The sequence below is a fragment of the Engystomops pustulosus genome, chromosome 1 (genome assembly GCF_040894005.1).
Source record: "Engystomops pustulosus chromosome 1, aEngPut4.maternal, whole genome shotgun sequence".
In the NCBI taxonomy this organism is placed as follows: domain Eukaryota; kingdom Metazoa; phylum Chordata; class Amphibia; order Anura; family Leptodactylidae; genus Engystomops; species Engystomops pustulosus.
In genome coordinates this window covers 82852222-82877179 of record NC_092411.1, presented here as the reverse complement: position 1 = coordinate 82877179, position 24958 = coordinate 82852222, and the positions used below count along the sequence as shown (strand labels likewise).

General features: G+C 42.0%; 2 protein-coding genes across 5 annotated transcripts in view; one reads left to right on the top strand and one right to left on the bottom strand.

The window, feature by feature from the left end:
• The window catches only part of PATZ1 (POZ/BTB and AT hook containing zinc finger 1), a 28644-nt gene extending 15313 nt beyond the window's left edge, over positions 1–13331 (bottom strand). For 2 of the 4 annotated variants that reach the window (XM_072145918.1, XM_072145946.1), the window contains exons 1-4: positions 13282–13331; positions 10938–12095; positions 6060–6123; positions 3880–4051 (exon numbers count right to left, since the gene is read on the bottom strand). In XM_072145918.1, the coding sequence (XP_072002019.1) occupies positions 3880–4051; positions 6060–6123; positions 10938–12095; positions 13282–13301 (1414 nt within the window). In that variant the 5' untranslated portion in view covers positions 13302–13331. Of the gene's footprint in view, positions 1–3879; positions 4052–6059; positions 6124–10937; positions 12096–12731; positions 12882–13281 lie in introns of those variants that run through there. The other 2 variants (XM_072145926.1, XM_072145934.1) reach the window with 2 other exon arrangements.
• A 5037-nt stretch (positions 13332–18368) lies between these two features.
• DRG1 (developmentally regulated GTP binding protein 1) lies at positions 18369–24070 on the top strand. The gene is made up of 9 exons (XM_072145909.1): positions 18369–18503; positions 19002–19125; positions 19689–19864; positions 19967–20036; positions 20126–20295; positions 20967–21097; positions 21186–21353; positions 22557–22679; positions 23846–24070. The coding sequence occupies exons 1-9, from the start codon at positions 18462–18464 to the stop codon at positions 23943–23945; spliced, it is 1104 nt and encodes a 367-aa protein (XP_072002010.1). The 5' UTR covers positions 18369–18461; the 3' UTR covers positions 23946–24070.
• The last annotated feature ends 888 nt before the right edge of the window (positions 24071–24958 follow it).

Here is a 24958-nt window from a genome sequence, read left to right as displayed (position 1 = left end):
CATCCAGGTGTAAGTAACAGGTACTGGAGGTATCTCTATACTGTACATAACACTGCTGTATCTACATCCAGGTGTAAGTAACAGGTAACTGGAGGTATCTCTATACTGTACATAACACTGCTGTATCTACATCCAGGTGTAAGTAACAGGTAACTGGAGGTATCTCTATACTGTACATAACACTGCTGTATCTACATCCAGGTGTAAGTAACAGGTAACTGGAGGTATCTCTATACTGTACATAACACTGCTGTATCTACATCCTGGTGTAAGTAACAGGTACTGGAGGTATCTCTATACTGTACATAACACTGCTGTATCTACATCCTGGTGTAAGTAACAGGTAATCAGAGGTATCTCTATACTGTACATAACACTGCTGTATCTACATCCGGGTGTAAGTAACAGGTAACCGGAGGTATCTCTATACTGTACATAACACTGCTGTATCTACATCCAGGTGTAAGTAACAGGTAACCGGAGGTATCTCTATACTGTACATAACACTGCTGTATCTACATCCTGGTGTGATGAGCAGGTAATCAGAGGTATCTCTATACTGTACATAACACTGCTGTATCTACATCCAGGTGTAAGTAACAGGTAACTGGAGGTATCTCTATACTGTACATAACACTGCTGTATCTACATCCTGGTGTAAGTAACAGGTACTGGAGGTATTTCTATACTGTACATAACACTGCTGTATCTACATCCTGGTGTGATGAGCAGGTAATCAGAGGTATCTCTATACTGTACATAACACTGCTGTATCTACATCCTGGTGTAAGTAACAGGTAACCGGAGGTATCTCTATACTGTACATAACACTGCTGTATCTACATCCAGGTGTAAGTAACAGGTAACCGGAGGTATCTCTATACTGTACATAACACTGCTGTATCTACATCCAGGTGTAAGTAACAGGTACTGGAGGTATCTCTATACTGTACATAACACTGCTGTATCTACATCCAGGTGTAAGTAACAGGTAACTGGAGGTATCTCTATACTGTACATAACACTGCTGTATCTACATCCAGGTGTAAGTAACAGGTAACTGGAGGTATCTCTATACTGTACATAACACTGCTGTATCTACATCCTGGTGTAAGTAACAGGTACTGGAGGTATCTCTATACTGTACATAACACTGCTGTATCTACATCCTGGTGTAAGTAACAGGTAATCAGAGGTATCTCTATACTGTACATAACACTGCTGTATCTACATCCGGGTGTAAGTAACAGGTAACCGGAGGTATCTCTATACTGTACATAACACTGCTGTATCTACATCCAGGTGTAAGTAACAGGTAACCGGAGGTATCTCTATACTGTACATAACACTGCTGTATCTACATCCTGGTGTGATGAGCAGGTAATCAGAGGTATCTCTATACTGTACATAACACTGCTGTATCTACATCCAGGTGTAAGTAACAGGTAACTGGAGGTATCTCTATACTGTACATAACACTGCTGTATCTACATCCAGGTGTAAGTAACAGGTAACTGGAGGTATCTCTATACTGTACATAACACTGCTGTATCTACATCCTGGTGTAAGTAACAGGTAACCGGAGGTATCTCTATACTGTACATAACACTGCTGTATCTACATCCTGGTGTAAGTAACAGGTAACTGGAGGTATCTCTATACTGTACATAACACTGCTGTATCTACATCCTGGTGTAAGTAACAGGTAACCGGAGGTATCTCTATACTGTACATAACACTGCTGTATCTACATCCAGGTGTAAGTAACAGGTAACTGGAGGTATCTCTATACTGTACATAACACTGCTGTATCTACATCCAGGTGTAAGTAACAGGTAACCGGAGGTATCTCTATACTGTACATAACACTGCTGTATCTACATCCAGGTGTAAGTAACAGGTACTGGAGGTATCTCTATACTGTACATAACACTGCTGTATCTACATCCAGGTGTAAGTAACAGGTAACTGGAGGTATCTCTATACTGTACATAACACTGCTGTATCTACATCCAGGTGTAAGTAACAGGTACTGGAGGTATCTCTATACTGTACATAACACTGCTGTATCTACATCCTGGTGTGATGAGCAGGTAATCAGAGGTATCTCTATACTGTACATAACACTGCTGTATCTACATCCAGGTGTAAGTAACAGGTACTGGAGGTATCTCTATACTGTACATAACACTGCTGTATCTACATCCAGGTGTAAGTAACAGGTAACCGGAGGTATCTCTATACTGTACATAACACTGCTGTATCTACATCCTGGTGTAAGTAACAGGTACTGGAGGTATCTCTATACTGTACATAACACTGCTGTATCTACATCCTGGTGTAAGTAACAGGTAACCGGAGGTATCTCTATACTGTACATAACACTGCTGTATCTACATCCTGGTGAAAGTAACAGGTAACTGGAGGTATCTCTATACTGTACATAACACTGCTGTATCTACATCCAGGTGTAAGTAACAGGTAACTGGAGGTATCTCTATACTGTACATAACACTGCTGTATCTACATCCAGGTGTAAGTAACAGGTACTGGAGGTATCTCTATACTGTACATAACACTGCTGTATCTACATCCTGGTGTAAGTAACAGGTACTGGAGGTATCTCTATACTGTACATAACACTGCTGTATCTACATCCTGGTGTAAGTAACAGGAGGTATCTCTATACTGTACATAACACTGCTGTATCTACATCCAGGTGTAAGTAACAGGTAACTGGAGGTATCTCTATACTGTACATAACACTGCTGTATCTACATCCAGGTGTAAGTAACAGGTAACTGGAGGTATCTCTATACTGTACATAACACTGCTGTATCTACATCCAGGTGTAAGTAACAGGTACTGGAGGTATCTCTATACTGTACATAACATCGCTGTATCTACATCCAGGTGTAAGTAACAGGTAATCGGAGGTATCTCTATACTGTACATAACACTGCTGTATCTACATCCAGGTGTAAGTAACAGGTAACTGGAGGTATCTCTATACTGTACATAACACTGCTGTATCTACATCCTGGTGTGAAAGGTTTTTATCATGTGGTTCTGTTCACCACGGTTCTGGACCAGCTGCCTCTGCCTTCAGATGTCATCCAGCTTACATCTGATCACCTGTACATCTTGTATGTCTAGAATAACTTTATTTGCGTCTAATAGCAGTTTCATTCAGACTCTATATATTAATTATTTCCGGTAAATGTTTGAAACATTACTCATAGTTTCAGTTTTACTCTTGGGATTGTATATACCAGCACTAGCCTTTACTTTATACACTGCTAGTGTTATTGCCCGTGCTCCAGACTCTTCTGGGTTCTGAAGTGATTTATATGCTATGTGATCCATACACACTTCATATAATAAATATGATTAATAAACAATTCTCTACAAGGTCCTTGGTATGAAACCTAATAACACTGGAAGGGTAGGGCTAAGGGCTCATTCCCACGGCTCTATGTTCGCCCGGACCGGATCCCAGGTAGGGAGGAGGAGGTAATAGGGGTTAGCGCTCTTCACCCTTCCTACCCCCACAAGCAGATGAGTGGCCGCAACTCGTTGGTGGTGCAGTGAGACACTGTTTGCTTACCGCACCGCCACCGGAAGCCATAAAAATCTATGGGGGCTGTGATCTGGTCGCAAATCATATGATGAGATCATGGCCCCATAGCGGCTGCGTGAATGAGCCCTAATAGATTTCTATTTTCTATATTTGTGCCAGTTTTATTGTGAGGTCTTTCTGCTTTATTATATGGATCTTCATTAACTGTTATACCACAGAACAGTAAAAGGTAGACACATAATAATAAGATAATTCCATGCATGAAATACGGCTTACAATAGTTGTACCAATCTAGTTACCTCGGTTACAGATGGTGCAGAAGTTGCTTGGTCCTTCACTGTGTTTTTTCAGATGGTCAGCCATATAAGCAGCTCTTAAGTATTTCCCACACACCTGACATGGAACTTTATCCTCGTGACATGCCAAGTGTGAACGCAGCCGGTCCCGTGTGGCAAAGGAGGCATTACATGTCTGTAACAGGGATGACAAATTTAGGAGAAAACACACCACAACAGTCTGGTTTAGAGCCATTAAGGATTACTTAATGGCAATTTTATCATTGCAAAACTCCCTTTAGGCACATCAGCCCTGCAACAAGAACTTGCTAGTCCTGCAGATCATCTTACAATGTCCACACTTGGTTTAGACTACAACCACATAAGCAGGATACATGTCTCCGTGTACTAAAAAACAAATGCCACAATCTGCTAAAGATTGCATAGATGGTCTGAAGCTGGAAGACAACAATAATAAGCAGCATCTGAAGGAGGGAAAAATAGTCCAGGCTTTATTCATCAACAGTGAAATCTGAAACAGGAAAGGCACACTGCTAATGCATTTCAGACTTATTGGGGCTTATTTACTAAGGGTCGTGGATCGCACTTTCGTCGGACTGTGCACCGTTTTCAGGGATTGCATAGCTTTCACAGGTATTAAACAGGTGTCTGTGCTGGGATTGGGTTGCACGCGATCGGCTTTTGGCACCGATGCGCTGGCTTTCATGCGACAGAAATCGGGGGGTCCCACTGATTCAGAGTGAGTGCCGGATTTAACTTTCAAATTGTGTCGCAAGACAATGCTCTTACATGCACCATGAAGAAGAAGGTGAACTCCGGCAGACCTGAGCGGGGAAGTGACACATGCAGGATCTCAGGGGGACAATCTTAGTGAATCGTGGCAGAGTGCATTATCGTCAGACAATGCACTTTCAGGGGGAACTTTGTCGGACGGGTAAGGAAATGTGACCCATTGGGGGTCATTTACTAAGGGCCCGATTCGCGTTTTCCCGACGTGTTACCCGAATATTTCCGATTTGCGCCGCTTGTACATGAATTGCCCCGGGTTTTTGGCGCACGCGATCGGATTGTGGCGCATCGGGGCCGGCATGCGCGCGACAGAAATCGGGGGGGCGTGGCCGAACGAAAACCCGACGTATTCGGAAAAACCGCCGCATTTAAAAACCGAAAATGTGTCGCTTGGGGAGCGCTCACCTTCACCTTCTATGGGATGGTGCATTCCGGGGCGTTAAGATTATTTTCGGCGCTGCAGCGCCACCTGGTGGACGGCGGAGGAACTACCATCTTAAATCCCAGCCGGACCCGAATCCTGTGCAGAGAACGCGCCGCTGGATCGCGAATGGGCCGGGTAAGTAAATGTGCCCCATTGAGTCTAGTAATAGCATATAAATGGATCTTTTTTTTTTTTTTACTTTGGATGCTAGATTTTTCTGATTTCAAGTAAACTACATGGGAATTTCAGTACACCCTCTATGGTGACAGGTAGGGTATCATCCTAACAAGATATGTCCAAACAGAAGTGTGAACAGTGCCTTTTACATGTACCCTGAACTTGGCAAGAATAGCTACTTGTATTGCTGGATCTATAATAGATCAAATGTATGCAGCTCAATAAATTATGCAGCAACTCTTTTTTGAACTCCATTTGACATATAAATGAAAAAAGTAGCCTAGATCAATACACTTATAGCCTTTAATAGTGTTTAACATCTTTTATAAAGTGCTCATAGAATAAGAGTCTTATTTAAACACATAAAAGCTTTGCACGTGTAGTTAAAAGGCTAGTGACATATCTTAGCCAAATATAGAGCAATCCTAAAGGTACAATTAGAATTTTACTATACATAAGTATTTTAGGGGTTTCTTTACATTGGCTATGGTCTGCCATCTGGAAACTTGGTTTTCAGCAGAAACTTGTCAGGAATAGAGATGAATAGAGCAGCAAATCCGATGTGTATTTGGGGCACAAAGTACTCACATTTTCCTGATACTTAGAACCCAATGATCGGCAAGATAGGCTTGGATAACTTATTGTGACTGGACATTCCCAGTTGTGACATTAATGGAATAAAGTTAGCTAAAAGAACAGTTATTGCAAAGTGGAGCTGGAGACTGAAGTAATAGGGTAAATCAACATCAATATTTCACTAGTGTAAGCACTAGCATCCTTCCACTCACCATACCTCACACTTGTGGGGTCTCTCTGATGTATGAACTTGCTTTATATGTCCGTTCAGATGGTCTGGCCTGTAGAGAAAAATATATCAAACACATTTTAATGTCAGAAGAGCAAAATGTATGGTATACAATTATTACTACCGCATATACTAGAGTATAAGCCGAGGCTCCTACACAAAAAACTATTGACTCAAGTAGAAACCTAGGGTGGGAAATCCATTGGTAACAGCCGCAACCCAGTATATAGCCAGCCTCCTGCCCCTGGCCCCAGTATTAAGTCAGTCTCCTGCCCCTAGTTTTTAAGCAGCCTCCTTCCCTTTGGCCCCAGTATTTAGCCAGCAGCACCTGGCCTCAGTATTTAGCCAGAAGCCCCTGGCCCCAGTATTTAGCCAGAAGCCCCTGGCCCCAGTATTTAGCCTGCAGCCCCCTGCTCCAGTATATAGCCAGCCCCTTGCTCTATTATATAGCCAGCCCGATTATATAGCCAGCGCTCTGCCCGAGTATATAGTCAGCCAGCTAGCCTTCCCCCAGTATCAGTCAGCACCAGTTTTCCCAACTCATAAAGAAAGTCATAACTCCCCTACAGGTCTTCTCTTCAATCCGTCCGGCAGTGGCAGGTCTGTCACCACTAACACCAGAGTGTGTGGCAGCTCGAAGAGAAGACCTGCAGGGGGCTTTGGAAAGGTGAGTATTGACCTTTTTTTTTGTTATTTGAGTTTAAGCAGAGCTTTGATTTTACTCAAGTATATATGGTATATTCTCTGTGGATAACACAATGGATTCACATTTTACTTCAAATTCTACTGCAAATAGTTGGGGCTTTATGAGGGACCTTACTATGGAGCCAATGTCCAAAAGTGGTCACTTTAAGGATTACCCCAAAAGATGACAATAGTGTAGTAAGATACAAGAATATATGCGTCACAAAAGAAAGTTACAACATTTATCACAATGCAATATGTGATATAAGGAATCTATGAGGCCTCTTTTCTCCACCAAACCAATAGTGGCTCTGGATATGGAGCTTATGTATAGCTGTGTAGCCACCAATCAAATAAACCCAGGCAAGAAAGTTTACAGTGTTGTGCAAATCAGGTTAAACATCCCATATCCCACTGGCCTGATGGACCTCTCCAACCTTTATTAACATCAAACATTACTGTACTAATATTGCAGATGTGCACATATTCCCCTCGGCTATAGGTGATCTTGGTGAGGGATTTGGCAGATACTCAGTATGGTCAGTAAGGCTGCTGTACATAGCAGATACAATACTGTCCCTGTGGCCACAAAAGATTAATTTATATGATTTGATTTCACTCCAAATATTGATAATCTTAACAAAGGCTGAAGAGATATCACACAAGTGTTAAGGACGGGAATGACAAATTGGATCCAGCAATAGGGGGTATCCTGTAAACTTTCTCTGCAGTGCTTGCTCAATCAGGGGCAACGCATACATGTCTGTCCTTCCATTTAAAGGGGTTTTCCAGTTTCAGCAAATACATTTTCTTATCTGGATATATTTTTGTATAGATATAGAAATTGATCTAGAAAGTATATTGAAAAATTGTATAAACATTTCACTATACAAACAATAACATTTATCTGTTAAAACTGGACTAGCCCTTTAAGCCTTCTAGGTACACAAAATTAGTTGCTGTAAGAAAGCACTGTACAGTAGCTAACAGTGTGACTACAGCCCCATAATACAAAGATATAGGGTCTTGTTTACAGGTTCTGTGCATTCGCTCAGTAAGCAGAGAGGAGCTATTGTATAAGGGGGCCAGTCTCAGAAAGCATTTACAGTATATACATTTAATTGACTTAATGGTTTGAATATGAATACTATTGCTGGATTGATACTATGAGTTGTAGCCCTCGCCACGGACTAATAATAGAGCTGGTTACCGCAAATTCCAGCTTTACATGAAGTTAATAATTGACCACCACTCTGTCCTTCAGTATAACATGGCAGCCGTGTGTTGAAAGTTCGTTGTGGATAAACATGCTATTCATTGAAACTAGTTGAACCTAGTAATGCAACCCTGGTAATCCTGATATTAAAGAGATAAAGCCCATAAGGATATGTTAACATGTCACATAATGTGTTAAAGTAATATCCTAGACTTTTAAAAATCCCTTATAAAGATGTGTCTTTCCAATATTCTATGATTTGATCTGAAGCGCTATGGTACATGTTGGTGCTATATAAAGATTATTATTCTTATCTGCACAAAGCTATGTGCATGGGTATTTCTCCGCTGCCTCTCTCTTCATCCTCCCACACATGCTCAGTCAGTAACACCCTCCCCTATCTTTCTGTGTTCCTCTGTCCTTTGCACGGAGGAGGTTATAGAGCACATTTTCGTTGTGGGGTGGGGGTGGGAGTGTGTCTTTGTAGTTCTACTGGCACCGTTCCCTAGCTCATTCTGTCCAATCAGTGAGGCAAGCCTCCATTTGGGTGGGGGGCCCTTAGTGCACACATTCTGAGATGGCGTCCCATGGGCAAATGAAAATAGGGGGGGGGGCATAGACAGTGCTTAGAATGCATACTACTTCCATTACAAGTGCTGGCAAATATGCATATAGCTGAAGTTACAATTAAATTATCTTAGCTTATAACAATCTCATACCCCTGGTATCACATACATCTTATTATGATGCAGCTATTACATTGAAAACATCATCCCACACATATTTTCAAAAGCAATCCAGCATTTCAAGGGTAACAGGAAGTCAGTATTATTTGGTTATTAAGCCATGTTAAAGTTAGTTTCCAATACTTTAAACTACCACCTTCTACCTAGCTACTCGATTTCTGACAATTCTCCTTCATCACAGCTTTTCCTTCAGATATTTACATGCTTTACAGCCATGTACTTATATCATCTGGATACATTGCATTGTATTTGTGCAGTTTGGAAGAAAGCTAGTGCTACTAATACAGTGATCTTGTTCATAGGAACCTGGTATTGAATTTTGTGGCATAGTGGTTTCCTTTCCACCTGTTACTGTACCGTTACAGCATTGGAAAAATGAGATAGGAACTAAAACCACCCCTTTAAGAAAATCACCTGGCACTATACAAACTGGCTAATATAAGACCACTTCCCTAATGACTTAGGCCGACAGCACACGTGGCGTTTTGAGCCCCCTTTTTTGGTCCGTTTTTAAGAAGTCCATTAAAAAACGCATGCATTTTTGAAAAACGTGTGCGTTTTTTGAAAACGCATCCATTTTTGACCCATTTTAATTAAGATGATTGCTAAAACCGGTCAAAAGCGGATGCGTTTTCAAAAAACGCATATGTTTTTTAACGGACTGCTTAAAAAAACGCCCAAAAAGGGGTTCAAAATGCCACATGTGACGCCGGCCTTAGGCTGCAGTCACACATACCGCTAGCGTTGTGGTACCTAACGCAACACTAGTGCACGGGGATCGTATTTGCACTAGTGCACGGGGATCGTATTTGCGTTTTCAGTGAAATGTTAACCAGTACGCAGTGCCTTGTATCGTTTAAATGCGAGTCACCGGGTGCTGGTTACCAATCGCATGCGTTTCACTGGAAACGCTATGCGATTGGCCCTGGCCCCGTCCCTGTGCACTAGAATTGCATTAGGAAACGGAACGCTAGCGGAATGTGTAACCGCAGTGTCAGGGCACCAGCGTTGTGTTCATAAACGTAACGTTAGCACTCGGGGGTCGGGCCTTGGCCCAATCGCTAACCAGCACTCAGTGTCTTACATTAAAACATCGGGTGCTGGTTGAATGCGTTTCCATAGAAACTCATATGCAATTGGTGGGCCTCGGGTGCTAGCGTTGCTACGTAAAACAAACACCTTGGGGCGGGGTGGTAACCAATCGTATGTGTTTCACAGGAAATACAGATGTTACGTTAACTTAGCACTTAGGGTGATGCCACATGTGGCGTTTTGAACACGTTTTTGCCCCGTTTTAAACAGTGCTTAATTCAAACTGGTCAAAAACATATGCGTTTTCAAAAAAACGCATGCGTTTTTTAACCGACTGCTTAAAAACGGGCCAAAAACGTGTTCAAAGCGCCAAGTGTGGCATCACCATTACAGAAACAGATGTAAATGCAGCCTGTAAATGCAGCCATAGCCTACCTGCACATGTCGCGTTCATAACGTGACGCTAGCGCACAGGGGGTGGGGCTCGAGCTGATCGCATATCCGTTTCCCGGGAAATGCACGCGATTGCATGCATTTCTCGGGAAATGCATATGCGTTCAGCTCGAGCACCACCCCGTGCTCTAGCATCTCGTTATGAACGCGCCCTAAATGTTTTTGTAATGAGACAATATAACAAATGTTGTGCAGCTGGAGTTTGGGGGTGACACACTAAAAATGTCTCTGATAAAAGGTCCAACTAGTAGCTACAACAATGTTAAAACCACAGTGGTTAGTAGCCATGCTAAAGGCAACACTGCTTTACACCATGTTGCATCAATTTTAAGGTATTTCAGATGTAGCTACATAGAAATAGACCAGTTGCATACAAAATACTTATTCTAACAAGTAGTAAAACAATAGTGTGCATTCATGAAATGCGATTACCAAGAGCAGTGGCGGGATGTCAAGGTCGTGGGAGATGGGGTCAGTTGTGGGTGTCAAACTCGGTTGAAATGTTCAGTCTAGTTTTGTGTCTTTAAACTTATTTGTGCTTGTTTTTATGCAATGTACGGTATGTAGACCCCTTTTCAAATGTGTAATAACAATTCATGTAGCTCTATAAATAAAAACTAGATAAAATATTGGATTAATGTATGTTCCCTATTTATCAAAAGACACAGTCAATCTTTTATGAAGGCATGAGTTGAAATTTGAACATATTCTGAAGACCATGTTGGCAAAACTCACCTAGAGAATCCCTTTCCGCAGCTCTGACAGATGTAAGGCTTCCCAACCGAACCATCATGTGAGCGTACATGGTAAGACATTCTGTCTTTCCGCTTGAACCGCAAACCACATACAGGACAGGAATATGGCTTCTCTCCAGAGTGAGACAGCTTGTGTCTATTCAAGTGGTAAACATCTCGAAAAATCTTCCCACACAAATCACAAGCTACCTGTTTTCTTGCTCGATTCCTTTTTCTAGGGGTCCCTGGGTCCTCTTGGGTTAGCCCATTTTCTCCAATACGAGGTGCTTGTAAGTCTCCATACCCTAGCTGCAGGCTGGTAACTCCATGCTGCGCCTCATGCTGGCGCAGTCTTATAGGATCTGTGAAGACTTTATCACAAAGTCCACAAGGGAGTACACCTGCATCCCGCAAACCACCCACTGCTCCAAATAGTACAGAGTCTAAAACACTGGGTTTTCTCGGCCTGCCACGGCCTCGTTTACTTCCAAGTCCTTGTGTTCCCACTTGGTACTGAGATGGCAGAATTTGTGATGAACCACCTAGGGCTAATAGAGAAGCTTGACTTGGCACAGCTGGTCCTGGACGAACTGAATCTTCTTCATCTTCCCCTAAGGACCCTGCAATACCTGAGCCACTCATAACTGTCCCATTAGTCATGTCTAATGGAAAGCCAAGGTCAGATGCCCCTGGTCGAAAAAGCATAAGTTCTGGTCTTGTAGGGGGCACCAAGATTTGGACATTGGACTGCTTAATGACCTCTTGGCAAATATCAATAACTGAACGCATTAACAAAAACTTAGCAGCAGTCATCAGCTCCGGAAAACTTTCCAGTCGGATAATAATGCGGGCAGTGTAGGCAAAGTCCAAAATGTCCCCAAAGACCTTGGAACTGATGGTGTGCATCTCAATCTCTCGTGGAGTCGGCCCCTCTGTTTCTCCAAGCACCGACTCAAAGTATTGACTGCAGGCAGCTAAAACGGCACGATGGGCAGGGAAGCTATCCTCTCCAACACGTAGGACTACATCACAAAAGCGCCCACCACTCTTGCGTTGTTGGTTGAGTTGATTGAGAACATCAGAGCTGTGTTGACGCACCTGATAGGTGAAGCAGGATGGTCCACAGCCGTCTGCCAGGCGCTCCATCTTAAGCCGGATACTAAGGGAGAAGGTAAAACTAATGCAATAAGGTCATTTACACAATTCTTAAGAGATAGCAGCACATATTTGTGAACTGCCCCAGTACACCAGAGACCCTTCTTCAGTGCTTTGCAATAAATTTGCTGGCACCTTTAGAGGAAGTGGTAAGAGGTTTACTTTGAACCCTCAAAAAATAAGTTAAGCACCAGCTGTAAAGGATGTATATTACTATGATACTCAGTGTAGTGGTTTATTGGGAAACTCTACAACTACTGGTGTTACATAGTCCATAACTATGTGCTGGCTAGATTTCAAAAATGTTATATTTTTAAAAGACAAAAAGTTCCCATGGTTTAGCTGGCAAGGCAAGTGGGCAGGGCAGATGGGTCACCAATCACTAAATTCTGAGGAATGGGTTGAATAGAACTACAACATGGGTGTGGAGTGAAGAATACTCAGGTGTACTGGAGGCTCAGGAAAGGGAGGGCTGTAAATGTCTGGGGGGGGCAAAGGAGTTTTGGGGGCGGAAGCAGAGTGAATGCCTGGAGATGCACTTGGTATACTGAGGCCTGGCTACAGGCGAGCAGCACAAGATTTTATAAGGGGCTCGATGCAGGGTCCCCTCTAATATATCGGGGGTTCGGGGTGATGTCACCTGGGTGCGCGTACCCGCGTAGCTCCTCCCCTCGCCCTCCGCGGGTGCGCGCTGCGCGGGCCGATGGTTTCAGGAGCTCCGGTGCAGGTTCCCGGTGTGTTGCCGCGCGGTGCAATCTGATCCTCAACCCCGGAAACCGAGACCCCCTACCGGATACCGGAGCCCCCCCGCACCGGACACTGGGGTAGCTCTGACCGGATCCTCCGCAGCCTCTTTGTGTCTGATCCCCCCCCGGGCTGAGAATCTGTGTCCGCCCCCCGGTCCCCCCTCCCTGTGAGCACTCCCCCCCGCCCCTGTGAGCAGACTGGGAGACCCCGCACATGCCGACCCCCCCACTCTCACCCCTCCCGGAAAAATATGCATATTCACTATGGACACAAGGTAGTCTGCATCCATGGTAGACTGTTATCACTAATAGTAATGCCCCCACTTGTCCCCCAGGGAAAATAGCATTTCTTGCTCAGAAGAAAGTCCCTAAAATAATCTCCCTGTTATTTAATAAGCCAAGCAGTCCCCAGTGTCAGCTAGTGCTAGCTGCAGCAGCACATACGTCAGCGATGTCAACACCATGCCTGGCTATCCACCCGATCTTCCTATGTATGCTCCGAACATCATCTCTCCTTGACCTCTGAACTTACATAGCATGTTTCTATAGAAATGTCTATATGCATTTAATCCACCCCCTCCCTAAATCATTCAGCAGTCACATTGTATCAGTTTCTGGGAAACTTGGGTGGTAACAATATATCTGAAATAAAGAAGAGATACACCCACTGCAAGTCATACACTATAACACCACCACAGAACCACTAGTTCTAGAGTAGAAGTGCATCACATATTCACACATGGCCACTTATATGCCAGGTTCACATGTCAAAAATATACAATTCCCAGGTACAGGGGGAAAAAAAATACTATTCCACTCCGGTTTTAGAATCTGCAGAATGTAGATGATCGCTGAAAATTCAAGCATACACAACACAACACATACACAAATGTGAATTTGGGACATGTGCTACCCGTTGTTTTAACATTTGGCAAATGTCTTATTCACTTCTATGGGCTCATCCTCAATCACAAACTAGAAAATGTTTGCAGAATGGCTGTGGAATTACTGCTGGGTATATTCTGCTTCATGTAAATAAAGGTTAGACTGTGCTCCTCCTCCAGTCTTCATAATGTAGGGGAGAATGTCACATCAGGGCCCACATCATAGTGATTACATTTCTTTCCAGCACTTTTGGTGATGGGAAAACACCTACAAGGGTAGGTTCATTTCCCGCAAATCACTTTCCCATTGTAGTCAACGGGAAGCCACCAAGTGTATTTTTTGTGAGTGAACATGTCAAATAATGTCAAATGTGATCATACTCCGAAAGACTAGTTGTTTGTTAAATGTACTCAGGATAATAAAATAACACTTTCTCTAATTCACTGTTATTAACAAAAAAAAATACAGCATTTCACAGATATAATATCAACCTGTCTAATCCTGGTGTATACATTTTTGGTTGCCCCTGGATTTTCTGAGTCTAGGGTCGGTGAAGACGTATAGTCCTCCTGTCTGACACTGCACTGAGTTGAGCTCCTCTCTGCCTCTAGCCCCCTTCCTTACATTCCAGGACAAGCTCGCACACACACTGACTTCCTGCCGGCATGTGAGGAAAGTAAAGCTACAGTCAGATAAGATCTTTATCCAAGGGAGAGGGGGGGTATATAAAAGTATACAGTAACAGTATATAATGGCTGTGATAGAGGGGAGAGTTTCATGTGTAATATGCATCTCATCATCTCTCATCTGTCTCATCTCTCTTTCAAAGTGTCAGATACTAGTAGAATGTCCAGAAGGTAAATAAGAGTGTATATGAACCTGTCTAAACCTAGAGTGTATAATCATTGTCAGCACACAGAACTAGAGGAATCATGAAGTGTCTGGCTCGTACCCGTCCACACTCTTACACTGAACAGCCTAGGCCTAGGGAGTGATAGGAGCTAAAACAGCAATAAAACTGAGTAAAGTAAGGTGTTAAAATGATCTTTATTTTGTAAACATCACTAGGTATTGAGATGTGAGAATTTTCTTTCATGGGCAAACCTTTCAGTTTGTCTTACTGTGTTACTCACCAGAGACAACAAGTTTATTTAACTCCCCAGAATTAACAAAATACAATAGTAAAAGCAATCAGAAGTGCATGGAGGCATTTACTATTTGTACAAAGGGTTTTAAAATGTCCATGTTATAAAGGACTGGATTGAGAACACCACCAAACATATAAGGAACTGCACAGACTACTCTATACACTGTGTACATCCCAACGGACAGAATGTAAAACTAACCTACATGTAGGACTTTGCAGAATTAGTTCTCTTTTCAGGTATGTTTCAAAATAGAAGGTTCAGACCTAAAAGGGGTTGTCCGGGTTTAGCAAAATCTATATAACCAGCCTGGGGAGCTGTAAAAACAAAAATAAAGTGATGCTTACCTCCTCCATTGCTCTTGTTGTCCCACGTCACGCCTGGCATCGCCATTCCCATCTTCCGGTGACTTGGAAAAGCATTATCTTCAATGCTGTACCAGGCACATATCAGTGGATGGGTGGGCATGCCCTGCCTCTGTAAACAAACCAGCATGGCATTATTGGGTGGCAATGGAGGACAACGGGAGTGACGGAGAAGATTAGCATAACTTTTTTTTGTCTTTAAAGGCCCCGGTTATCTCGTTTTTGCAAAGCCCAGACAACCCCTTTAAATCATCTTGGTCTATGATTATTGATGATCTCGGTGTCAAGCGCAAGAAATTCCTCACTTTTGTTTGGTAGCCAAGTAATCCTTAGGAGCTGCTACAGTGGTAATTTATGCTTAGATATCACGATTGTCAGGGGTGAGAGAAGCCAGACAATGTAGTTTTAGTTAACTTTTAGAGAGGTTTTTTCACGAAAATGTAAAACCACCTGGGGGCCAGGGTAAGAATAAATAATAGAACACATATTTACCTGACTCTGGCTCCTGTGTTGCTCCAGTACTTTTGGTTTCTAGTCATGCGTCTGATCAGAAGTTTTGGGGGTCACAGGATCTGATTCAGCCATTAAATGGCCTCCTAAGTGAGATGATTAGTATTTTTAAGTGTCATTTTATTAACTGTTTATTTTTATTCTATGACAATAAAAATAATTGTTTTAAAAAAAAATAAACTTCTAAAAGTACTAACTTTTTGGGAGTTGAGTTAGCTTTTTTTTTAAGTTTATTTTTCTTTTTACAGGGAAATGTGTGACTTTTTCGTTACTATATATACATACATATACTATATATATGTATATATACATATATACTCCAGTATAAGCCTAGTTTTTCAGCACAAAAAAAATGTGCTGAAAACCCAAACTAGGCTTATACTCGAGTAAAAAAAATATATCAAAACTCACCTTTCTGGCTTCCCCCGCTGCTGGCTATATACTGGGGCAGGTGCTGGCTATATACTATGGGGCAGGGTCCGGCAGGCTATATACTGGGGAGTCTGTGACCAATGCATTTCCCACCCTCGGCTTATACAGGCAGTCCCCGGGTTACATACAAGATAGGGACTGTAGGTTTGTTCTTAAGTTGAATTTGTATGTAAGTCGAAACTGTATATTTTATCATTGTAGTTCCCGACATTTTTTTTTTTTTTGCCCCAGTGACAATTGGAGTTTCACATTTTTTTGCTGTAATAGGACCAAGAATTATCAATAAAGCTTCATTGCAGACAATTTTAAGCTGATTATTGCAATCTGGGACTATTTTAAAGCATCCAGAGAGCTTCACCAGAGGTCACATGGGGCAGAGGGGTCTGTCTGTAACTATGGGTTGTCTGTAAGTCGGGTGTTCTTAAGTAGGGGACCGCCTGTACTCGAGTCAATAGGTTTTCCCAGGTTTTTGTGGTAAAATTAGGGGCCTCGGCTTATACTTGGGTCGGCTTAGTGACCAGAGCCAGGCGGCTGCTGCTAAAGCAAATAAAATTATGGGATGTATCAAGAGAGGAATAGATTCTCATGATAAAGACATAGTTTTGCCCTTATACAAATCCTTGGTCAGACCACACATGGAATATTGTGTACAGTTTTGGGCACCAGTGTATAAAAAGGATATAGTAGAGCTGGAACGGGTGCAGAGGAGAGCAACCAGGATTATTAGGGGAATGGGGGGATTAGAATACACTGACAGATTACAAAATTTGGGATTATTCAGTTTAGAAAAAAGACGACTGAGAGGAGACCTCATTACAATGTACAAATACCTGAACGGACAGTACAAGGATCTCTCCAAAGATCTTTTTATACCTAGGCCTGTGACCAGGACAAGGGGGCATCCTCTGCGCCTAGAGGAGAGGCGATTTTACCATCACCATAGACAAAGGTTCTTTAAGGGCAGTGAGACTATGGAACTCTCTGCCGCAGGAGGTTGTTATGGCGGACTCTATGTACATGTTCAAGAGAGGCCTGGATGACTTTCTGGAGAGCAAAAATATCACGGGTTATGGGGATAAAACATTTATGTAATTCTTAAAGGTTAGACTTTATGGACTTGCGTCTTTTTCCAGCCTTATATACTATGATATACTTGGGTCGGCTTATACTCGAGTATATGCGGTATATCATTTTCAAGGCAAGGCCAAACTTTCCTTTAACTTTCCTTCAGTCCTGAAAGCTCATCCTTTGCAGTAGAAGCTCAGCTGTCAGTAAGTGCCAAACTTTTACTACAATAAAAAGTTCATCAATGAGATATACAGTATATATGTACCTAAAGACAGTGGAATTAAACACTAAACCTATCCTGCTAAAAACAAGTCCTCATAGGGGCATATTTACTTACCCGTCCCGTCATGATCCCCGAGGTGCGTTGCCCGACATGGATTCTGAGCTGCCGCAATTCACTAAGATTGTGCGTCCAATTTTCCTGCATGTGTCGCTGTGGTCCACCAGAGTTCACCTTCTTCTTCCCGATGCATGTGAGTGCATGGCTTGTGACACCATTTTGAATGTTAAATCGTCCGACACCCCCCTCCTCTTCCCCCCGATTTGTGTAGTGTGAAAGCCGGCGCCCATGTGGCAAAATTTGCGTGTGACAAAAAGCCCTTCTAAATGCGGCACACAAAGGAAATTGGCGGATATTCTGATGATAGTGCGGTCCACGGACCATTAGTAAATGAGCCTCATAGTGTTACATTGTTAGAAATATAAAATATTCTTAGTATGAGGTTTTGAAAAACTGCAGACAAATAGCCCTGGCACGAGGGGTTACATTTTCCACGAGTATACATGTTATAAGAGGGTGATGTGATTGCAGACATACCCTTGATAGAAACTGGCATTTAGACATTTATAGGTCACTTTAACGTCAATAAACATCAGTTATGGAAATAATTTATATCATACATTTACTTCATTGGAACCTTTTGTCAGAGCCTCGGTAGAAATATTAGCATACTTTCATTTTATTTTAAATAAAATACAAGGTTAAATAAAGATGAAGTTGCACATTGTCTTGGTCTCCTCATTCCCGCTCCGGCTTTTGCCTCATCGCTACTGGAGGACCTACCATAGAGAGCACGGACAGACAGTCTGTACCAAAGCGTGACGTGATAGCCTTGCGTCTCGTTCGTCCTCTTGCTCACTGCGCCTGCGCGGCATTGTCGTGGTCTGTGGTTGTGCTTCGCCGGTTTCTCGTTGTGGTGGGAGCGAAACCGGCGCAACCATGAGCGGGACACTGGCGAAGATCGCCGAAATCGAGTCTGAGGTGACTATTGTGACCGCGGCCTTGGGGCGCTGCGGTCTTCTGGGCTGTGATTGTAGCCTCGGCCTGACATGTGTTTGCACTGGTGGTAAAGTTGTGGGTGACAGTGGCAAAGGCTTGTGCTCCAGGCTTAGTAGATGAGAGCAGAGCTGGAATATTACTCTCATTCACCACCAACCATCCCATCATGGGGCAGATTTATGCCAACCATAGTCCTGCACCTGTATGTGATGTGGGCATCTCTGGTATGTCCAAATGCCAATCACTGAGATCTACAGCTGCAGGAAGGCGGCATAGTGCTCAGGGGTTATGATTGGAAATTTGTAATTAATAAATGTCTTGACATTTTAATCAGACTTGCTTTGGCGTGTCCTGTTAGCGTTAGTGCACATCAATAACGTGGCAGGTTGATCATTTGTCCTGTGGCTCCATTATATGTCTATGGAAGTGCCACAAATAGCACCAGTTACTCATTAAGTATAAATGTTGTTCTCTCCACAGATGGCCCGAACCCAAAAAAATAAAGCCACCGCACATCATCTTGGTCTTCTGAAAGCCCGATTAGCTAAGCTACGACGTGAACTCATTACACCAAAAGGTGGTGGAGGTGGTGGTCCTGGGGAAGGTAGGTGTGCTAATGAAGTCCTATAATAATTAGATCGGTACCACTTGTGTGTCCTGTGCTTCCAAGAAACAGTTTGACTTGGTTTCTAATAGTTACACAAGCTTAGGATGTAAGTTGATTCACATTAGAAGCCAAAAGCCACCCCAGGAGTTTTGCTCTTGTTGGGCTACTAATGGGGTTTGAAGTATGTAATGTAAATAGCTGTGTTTTTTTTTTGTTTTTTTTTTACACGAAACAGGACATGAAAATTAGTGGTGTGAATTAGTCTCAAGGAAATATTTGTGACTGCACTTCTGGCAATAGTCCAAGAAGAGTAATAGTGGCCTTCTTCTAGTGGTGGTGGAATTTAACTTGCAAACTTGGTGCAACCACTTTATCTCCTATTCACAGGATAATCCCCAAGATCTCCAGATTGTTGTGATCAGTAGGGCAACCATACCCTCACTGATTAGTTTATCTGTGATAGAGGATAACATGCAAATGTTGGACAACCCCTTTAAGCTCTTGTATATAGATGTCACAACCATCGATAGTTTGCTTCAATCATAGATTCTGTGTTGCAGGCTTTGATGTTGCAAAGACAGGGGATGCCCGAATTGGATTTGTGGGATTTCCATCTGTAGGAAAGTCAACACTTCTAAGTAACCTGGCTGGTGTTTATTCTGAAGTGGCGGCTTATGAATTCACCACATTGACCACTGTACCTGGAGTGGTGCGATACAAAGGGGCCAAAATACAGGTACAGATGTTCTCACAGAGTGACTAAGACATCCTCTCTTTTACATTACATTAGATGACCCATGCCGTTATTAATAATGTGCATTTATTATCCTTCTACCAGTTGCTTGATCTTCCTGGGATCATTGAAGGAGCTAAAGATGGAAAAGGCAGAGGTCGCCAAGTCATTGCAGGTGAATAGGTATTTCTTATTATACATATTACTTTAGTAACAACTTATTGTTTTGTAGCATCTTTAATATATGCTGTTTTACACCTACAGTGGCCCGCACATGCAACTTAATCCTTATCGTCTTGGATGTATTGAAACCCTTGGGACACAAAAAGATAATTGAAAATGAACTGGAGGGCTTTGGTATCCGACTGAACAAGAGACCCCCAAACATTGGATTCAAGAAAAAGGACAAAGGTGGCATTAATCTTACTGCCACGGTGAGTAGTATGCAGCCAAGTGTTTAGGGTGCTGTCAAATGGTGCGTTTTTAAATGCACTGAACAAGCATTAATATTTGCATGTTTATCATGCTTTGGCTTGATTATGCAGCTGTGAAAGTGCTAATAAAGCTGCTTACACTTCCAGAAATGATGAGAAACAGATTCAGCCACAAGCATGGTAAACATGCAAAAACGCATGTATTGCAGTGTGTTTACAAGCGAACCAAGAGTGTACAGTGTGACGGCACCCACACAAGAGCCACTCTCATGATATGCACCTAATGTATGTCCCACTTTTGACCAAACTTACCACGCCACGTACATACTTTATAGAAGCCAACAACTGGGGTTTCTGGGGCCTTGCCTCTGTGCATACTTGGAATCGAGATGTCTGCACATACGAGAAGTTCTTCATTTTTTATGTTGTATTTGAAAACGGAATAGGAAAATACTGTAGGTTCTGGTGCATGTATGATATAGGGATATGTTATAAACCTTTAAAAAAAAGGGTTTTCCTACAAATAACACATCCCGTTTCCTGGGCAGTAAGTCTGAAACCGGAACTGTATAAGAGATCAAGAACTGATTGAAGTCTATATACCTGGTAATTTTTATCTGTATAAGATTGCGCCCCCCCCCACCTAATATTGTTCCTCTTTCCCTCTTTAGTGTACGCAGAGTGAGTTGGACTTGGAGACGGTGAAAAGTATTCTCGCAGAGTACAAAATCCACAATGCAGATATCACCCTGCGCAGTGATGCTACCGCTGATGACCTTATTGATGTTGTTGAAGGGAATAGGTATCTAATATCTGAATATATCTGTATGTTCTTACACAGAATCCAAAATGTATAGTTGTCGTTATCTGTATATTTTTCTGTCTTTCAGAGTCTATATCCCTTGCATCTATGTACTGAATAAGATTGACCAGATCTCATTAGAAGAATTGGATGTGATTTACAAAGTGCCGCACTGTGTTCCCATCTCTGCCCATCACCGCTGGAACTTTGATGATCTGTTAGAAAAGATCTGGGATTACTTGCGATTAGTTCGAATGTAAGTGGAAGGCTAGATTTTATGTAGGGCTCAGACTCTTTATTCTTTGAGACATTCACAGATGGTAAAATGGTAGTTACTGAGGGAGATGTATAAAAAGTGTCAGTGAATAGACTAGTGCGGATTTAGACTCCACAGTGATATTCTGCGCCATATAAATCATGTATATAGAAAGGAGTCATGCTTTAGACCAGCTACTGGTTGAAATACCCAAAACAAAGAGGGAACAAGGCGTACAAGAAAAAGGAATGCAAATAATCTTGATTACATGTGAAATTATAAAGTGCATCTCAGAAAGAAAAAATGCATGCCAGGTAATGGGTCAAACAGAAAAGATAAATATAGGGAAAGTAAAAGGCAATATAGCAAAATATAACGCGGCCACACAAAACACTGCAAGGATTAAATAGACTTAAGTATGCATGTAAACGCCAGTATGGCATCTATTACCTGGCTGGTAACCCTGACACGCGTTTCAACCGCAGCAGGTCTGTCAAGGGATCTTGACAAAGACCTGCTGCGGTTGAAACGCGTGTTGGGCTTGCACGCCAGGTAGTAATCTGTCCTCCGCACTTTACGCTATCTTCGCCGTTTTGACTTATATCACCTTGTGTGCTAGGATTGTTGTTATCCGGCACCTTTTTGGGTCATGTACACTTTATATATTGATGCCATACTGGCGTTTACATGCATACTTATGTCTGTTTGATCCTTGCAGTGTTTTGTGTGACTGCATTATATTTTGCTGTATTGCTTTTTTTTCTATATTTTTCTTTTCTGTCGGAACCTATTACCTGGCATGCATTTTTTTTTTTTTGAGATGCACTTTTATAATAATAAAATATATAAAAATTATATCTTTTACATGTAATAAAGATTATTTGCATTACTTTTTCTTGTAAGCCTTTTTCCTTGTTTCATCTTTGTCACATGACATTTATCTCCTTACTTTTTTGTTTCTCCCCAATTTGTTGTCCAGCTACTGGTTGGTCTAGTTTACGGCAGATTTTCTGGCGCCTGGGCTAGGCCATGCCTAATTTTTGGACAAGTGTCTAAAACCCACAACAATATTTCAGGCGGAAATTACTCCAGAATTCTGGCTTACAGAGGTTAATGGATCTCTCCCACTGTAATGTAGACAGTTTAGACTAGAAACCTTGCATTCTATTGGTCCCATAATACTCTTTTTCTATTTTGCATTAGCTACACTAAGCCAAAGGGGCAATTACCGGATTACACTGCACCAGTCGTGCTTCCTGACTGTCGTACAACCGTTGATGATTTCTGCATGAAAATTCACAAAAACCTCATCAAAGAATTTAAGTAGTAAGTATTTTGTTTTTGAGAATCAGGTTTTACTTTTCAATAATTACATTATTTTCTTGGACATGATGGTCCTTGCATTCTATGTTTCAGGACTTGTTTTCACAATGTCTATTTTTGACTGCTTTTTTACTTTGTTTTATTGCAGTCAATTATTAAATTATTAATGTATTTAACAAGAAAAAATGAAATATCACATGGTCATAAGTATTCAACCCTTTACTCAGTATTGAGTAGAAGTAGGTTTTGAACTAGTAAAGTCTTGGGAATGATGAAACATGTTTTTCACATCTGGATTTGGGGATCCTCCTTGCAGATCCTCTCCAGTTCCCTCAGTTGAATGGTGAATGTTGGCGGAAACCATTTTCAAGTCTCTCCAGACTTGCTCAATTCGGTTTAGGTCAGGGCTCTGGCTGGGACAGTCAAGAATGGTCACAGAGATGTTCTGAAGCCACTGCTTTGTTATTTTAGCTGTATACTTAGGCTCATTGTCTTGTTGGAAGGTAAAACCTTCGCCCGAGTATGAGGTCCAGAGCACTTTGGAAAAGGTTTTCATCCAGGATATCTCTGTACTTGGTCACATTCATCTTTCCTTCAATTACAACCAGTCATCCTGTCCCTGCAGATGAAAAACACCCCCATAGCATGATGCTGCATCCACCATGTGTCACTGTTGGGATTGTATTTGGCAGGTGATGAGCAGTGTCCAGTCAGAGAATGGAAGAAAAAAAAAACTGAGGCTTTCATAATGTGAACGCAGGCATTATAGGTGTCTATTCCTTTCATTTCTAGGCCTCAAGCACACAAAAGTTGTATTGGGATGTGTCCCAGCTGTTTCAATGGCTAGCACAGGTTGTCATCTATTTCTACGGGCTCATTCACTTGGTTTCTTTGGCCCCATGGGTCAACTGTCCAATGCACAAAACTCAGAGCAGGCCCTATACCAGTGGGTCTCGGACAGTGTTTTTCTTCAGTCACATTTTCATAAGTATACTTTGCACAGGTCAGTTTGCGCCCCTAGATGGCACCCATTGAGCCTTACAAGCTTGCGTTCATATTCCAGGCTATATGTAAATGTTGTTAAACCTCTTAAAAATTTTTCTACAAGTATTGCTTCTTTTAGTGTAGCATCTGGTTATTGATTATTTTTCTTTTAAAATTGTTTGCAGTGCATTGGTTTGGGGTTCTTCTGTGAAGCACAATCCACAAAAAGTTGGTAAAGATCATGTAATGGAAGATGAAGATGTCATTCAAATAGTAAAGAAGTAATCATTATAAGGCTGCCATATCATTCATTTCTACAGACACAGAACTCCTCTGTCCTGTGTTTCACCAAGAAATACTACTCACCCACCTGTAAATATGTTATGCCAATAAAAATCCTGCTTCAGGAACCCTCTTGTGTTTATTTGGTGATTATGCAAGTATAGGAATACAAAGATGTGTAATCCAAAATACGTATAGTATAGTAGGGTGCTGCTAACTTGTATGAATGTTCTGGGGTCATACAACTTTGTTTTATTCCTCTGTACAACCATAAAAAAAAGTTTGTAGTCAAAATAAAAAATTTTAAAGTGTAACTCAAATGTCCATAATTTTTATCAAATTGTCATGTGATTCCTTCTTTCAGAACAATGTCCATATTGTATTCCATGCCCTCGCTTGCCAGTTAGGGTATTTTCCCTTTTAATGCTACACTTTAAAAATCTTCCTCAGCAGGGAACTGGTTGGATGCTAAACTTCTTCCTGTCTTTGCCATACAGTTATAAAGGTGACTTTACTTCTCATGTTCTTGGATGAAGAAACTCAGTGAATTCTTACAAGCAAATCTACTGAGCTTTGCATAGTTTACATACAGGATGTATATATTTACTTGCCAGCACACGTGAGGAGCAAGTAGTAGAAACTAGTTACACAACCTGCCAGTTCAATTTAGTACCCTAAACCAATTGCAGGTTGTTGACATGTGGTTACACCTGATACAGATCTGGATTTGAATCTGATGAGATACACTCGCACCTCCCCTGAGGTCTGAGGAGAGCGCAAAACACAGAGATACTTTGTTGGCGAGTAAACAACACACACCACACAAAACAAAGATCCATGATACACTGGTCAGATTTGTTACCACGTTCAGCTCAGACTGGACCTTCTACATAGACATTCCCTCACTTGCCTTCTCCCCCTTGATGACCTGCCCTGGATCTAGAAACCTAGGTGACATTTTAACAGCAAGTCACTTTATACCTCCTAAACAGAAGAGAGGTGATTTATTATCAAGT

Coding starts and splice junctions, on each gene's coding strand:
- DRG1 (XM_072145909.1), top strand. CDS start 18,462: ATGAGCGGGACACTGGCGAAGATCGCCGAAATCGAGTCTGAG. Junction 19,126..19,688: donor AGGTGGTGGTCCTGGGGAAG/GTAGGTGTGCTA, acceptor TCTGTGTTGCAG/GCTTTGATGTTGCAAAGACA. Junction 21,098..21,185: donor GATGTTGTTGAAGGGAATAG/GTATCTAATATC, acceptor TCTGTCTTTCAG/AGTCTATATCCCTTGCATCT.